At 45.5% G+C, this 4,099-nt stretch overlaps 1 protein-coding gene across 1 annotated transcript; it reads left to right on the top strand.

Moving 5' to 3' along the window:
- Nucleotides 1-1,181: 1,181 nt before the first annotated feature.
- Nucleotides 1,182-3,822, top strand: LOC136461230 (uncharacterized). The gene is made up of 8 exons (XM_066460611.1): nt 1,182-1,995; nt 2,086-2,210; nt 2,370-2,558; nt 2,676-2,842; nt 2,948-3,205; nt 3,323-3,481; nt 3,602-3,689; nt 3,778-3,822. The coding sequence occupies exons 1-8, from the start codon at nt 1,182-1,184 to the stop codon at nt 3,820-3,822; spliced, it is 1,845 nt and encodes a 614-aa protein (XP_066316708.1).
- The last annotated feature ends 277 nt before the right edge of the window (nt 3,823-4,099 follow it).

Genomic DNA, 4,099 nt, shown 5'->3' with positions numbered 1-4,099 from the left:
GGTCCCACCGTCGGGTCCCACTTCAAGGACGTGGCTATGCGGACCCACCTTCGGGTCCCAACCTCGATGACATGGCGATGCGGTCCCACCAGCTGGGCGTGCCGGTGAACACATGGCGCTCGGGCCCATGGTTGAGGTCAACCAGCTGCCTGCCCCTCCCTTTATTTTTTTTGCAAAAAAATTGCTCCTCCCTGAGTTCGAACCCGCGACCTCCCTGGTGAACAGGTAGGAGCCTTACCACTGGAACACACGCGCTTTTATGATTGTAAGATACATTTTTTTCCTTTTGTGCTGAGTAAATGTCGATGACATGGCGTGCGGTCCCATCAGCGGGACATGGCGGCGAACACGTGGTGCTGCTGGCCCATGGCCCAGCTCGACCAGCAGCATTCCCCTCTGTTTTATTTGTGCAAAAAAGGAGGCCACAGCAGGGTTCGAACCTGGAACCTCACGGTTAACAGGTAGGTGTCTTACCACCGGAACGCACAGCCATTCATGTCTACAGCATGCATGTTTTCCTTTTATCTAGGTATTATGTGATACTTTGTTTTTTTTATGGATTGGTTTAATGGGCTCGTACACATGCATCATGGCTGATCGCGAGGACATCGTACCTGGCGGCCGATCGCGTATACGTCCCTGGCAGCCAATCGCGAGGGCGTCCGTGGTCCTATACCCAGCGTCGAGGCATCCCCGGCGACTTATCAGCACCGTGCTGGCGAGCAGAGCGGCAGTGCGCTTAGGACACAATAGCAGCATCGACGAGCAGCTACAGATCGGCGCTGGGGCAGCGGTGGCACGCGTGGGGCAGAGCAGCACCGTCGGCGAGCAGAGCTACGCGTGGCGCGTGAGCAGAGGATCGCCAAGTACAAGGTTTGATTTGTATTCAATTTTTTTCCTAAATATAAGCATGTCTTTGATATGTTTTAAATTTTGTTGAATTTATTACTAGAATTTAAGGATTGAGTACAAGGTTTATTGTACTGTCAAAACAGATGGATAGAAGCTGGATTTTTGGGGCACCATTCACACCTGCATATGTGAAAGGAGTTGAAGAGTTCATGCAATTTGTTAGTGAAAGATACCCCAAAGATAGCCAGATACTTTGCCCGTGCAGCAGATGTCTAAATAAAAAAATGCAGTCTTAGCATGATGCAAGTGACCATATACACATTTATGGAATGTCAGCTACGTACACCAGGTGGATTCATCATGGGGAGTCGGTGGATACTGAAGTGGTTGAGAATTTGGAGCAGCAGGTCGAAGGAAGGGATCATGACTTTGGGATACATGTGGATGTGGCTGATGATGACTATGATGAGGATCACGAAGTACTAGAGATGATAGGAGAGCTGTATGCTGCGGCAGAGGCAGAGGGACAACAACCAATGTTTGCAAGAGTCCTTGAGGATGCGAAGAAGTCACTTAGCCTAGGATCTTGGCACTCAAAATTCTCTTTTCTGGTGAGGATGTTGTATATCAAGTCTCGTTATCAAATTGGGAATACAACATTTTCCGTGATGATCAAGTTGTTGTCAGAAGGATACCCTCAGAGTGAGTTGCCAAAATCATACGATGAGGCCATGAAATATCTTAGAGAATTGGGTCTTGGCTGTGAAAACATCCATGTGTGCCCAAACAATTGTGTGTTGTTTCGGAAGAGGTATGCTAAAGACAATGTGTGTCCAGTATGCAAGGCATCTAGATGGCAAGATGAAACTGGGACCAAGAGGGTTCCACACAAGGTATTGAGGCATTTTCCACTTTTGCCAAGGTTGAAAAGAATTTTTGCTTCAAAGCGAACTTCTGAGGAAACACAATGGCACCAGAAAAAGAGGACACCAGTCAACAATGTAATGAGCCATCCAGCTGATGGGGAAGCATGGAAGGATTTCGACAGGAGAGAAAAAACCTTTGCATCTGACCCGAGGAACCTGAGGCTTGCCTTAGCTACCGATGGATTCAATCCATTTGGCAACATGAGTACCCAGTATAGTATGTGGCCAGTGCTTCTGACGCCCCTGAATCTCCCACCATGGGAATGCGTGAATCCAGCAAACTGCTTTATGGCATTACTCATCCTAGGTCCAAAGTCTCCAGGAAAGGATTTTGATGTGTTCCTTGAGCCCCTAATTGAAGACCTGATCGATCTATGGAAGGGTGTCCGCACCTTCGATGCATGTACTAGTAAGAAGTTTGACCTTCGCGCTGTCGTGCTATGGTGTATACATGATTATCCAGTGCTGAGCACGTTATCAGGGCAAACAACAAAAGGGTATTATGCATGTATTCATTGCGACAAGGATCCATTGTCTCGGGCAATAAGGAATAAGATATGTTACATTGGACACCGTCGTTACCTTTTTCAGGGACATGCATGGTGGAGAAGCTTGGCTTTCGATGGTAAGCGTGAAAACAAAGATGAGCCAGGCAAGTTCACTTTGGAGGAGGTCCTAGAGGAGCTAGAGAAGGTGAAAGATGTCAGGCCAGGGAAGCATCCTGACATTACTAGGAATAAAAGGAAGCGCAATGAGGGTCCAAGGATTTATAGCCGCAAAGTTGGGTTGTGGAGATTGCCATACTGGCAACATCTAAAGCTTCCACATAATCTCGATGTGATGCACATAGAGAAAAACATATGTAAAAACACTCTTGGCACATTACTCAATGTACAGGGCAAGACCAAGGACACAACCAATGCTAGGCTAGATTTGTATGATATGGGCATAAGACCTAAATTTCACTTGCAGCAGCATGGCAACTCAGTCATTGCTCCACCTGCTCCATATGTCTTGGGGAAGGATCAGAAAATCGCATTCTACAAGTTTCTCAAAGGTATCAAGTTTCCTGATGGATATGCAGCTAACCTAGCAAGATACATAACTGCAGATGGTTCGAAGATCTAGGGAAAGCTGAAAACACATTCTTGCCACATACTCCTGCAAAGAATCATACCTGCTGGCCTAAGAGGACTGGTGAGGAAGGATGTATATGAAGCAGTTGTAGAGATCGAGACCTTCTTCAGGGAGCTATGCAGTAGAAATCTATGGATTGATGTTGTGAAACGGCTGAAACAAGAAATTCCATTGATCCTATACAAGCTTGAGAAAATCTTTCCACCTGCCTTCTTTGATGTCATGGTGCACTTGGCTGTCCATCTTCCTGATGAGGCACTGCTTAGAGGACCTATTCAGTACGGATGGATGTACCTAATAGAAAGGCGGCTAGGCACTTTGAAGAATTTTGTAAGCAACAGGGGTAGGCCGGAAGGATCAATTGCTAACGCATATATGGCAAGTGACACCTTGACTTTTTGTTCTAGGTATATGGAGGATATTGACACTAGATTTAACCGTGATGATGGTAGTGCTGGAGAGGTGCCATTGCCTAATGACATCTCTGTTTTTAAGCATGGTGTTAGTCTTGTTGGATCTGATAGGAGGCAGTACATTGATGATGTTGTCCTGAATAAGTTAGTCTGGTATGTGCTAAATAATTGTGCCGAAGTTGCGGAATATGTGGAGTAAGTATCATTTAGATGTTTCAGTTTAAGTTTTTTTTAAATTTTAAAATATTCTTATGACTAAACTTTGCCCTGCAGCTTGTACAGGGCCGATCTAGAGGAGCAAGGTGCACGTGATGTTGATAGAATGGTTGAAAAAGGATTTGCAAAGTGGTTTAAGTGCCATGTAAGTCACTACACATTGTGTTTGTAGGTTCAGTACATGAATTAGTATCCATATGTCTTTGCTAAACTGATTACTTTTGTTGCAACAGATTGCGAACAAACGCAAGAAGAATCCAGAATCGGTTAGCGAATGACTGTGGGCACTGTCATGTGGCCCAGATCTATGAGTTAAGACTTGTGCAGCTTGCAAGGTCAATGGAGTGCGGTATAGCACTGTGGATCGTGAGAAGTTCCTTCTGACACAAAATAGTGGTGTACTGACTGAAGGTTCACATAATGGGAAAGACGTAGATTTTTATAGAGTCCTTAAAGAGGTAATTGAGTTGGAATATAACTTGAATCTACAAGTCCGTCGGACGGTCGTTCTATTTCGATGCGATTGGTTCAATCTAGAAGGCAAGACGAGAGGCC

The sequence above is a fragment of the Miscanthus floridulus genome, chromosome 6 (assembly GCF_019320115.1).
Source record: "Miscanthus floridulus cultivar M001 chromosome 6, ASM1932011v1, whole genome shotgun sequence".
In the NCBI taxonomy this organism is placed as follows: Eukaryota; Viridiplantae; Streptophyta; class Magnoliopsida; order Poales; family Poaceae; genus Miscanthus; species Miscanthus floridulus.
This window is presented reverse-complemented; position numbering and strand designations above follow the sequence as displayed.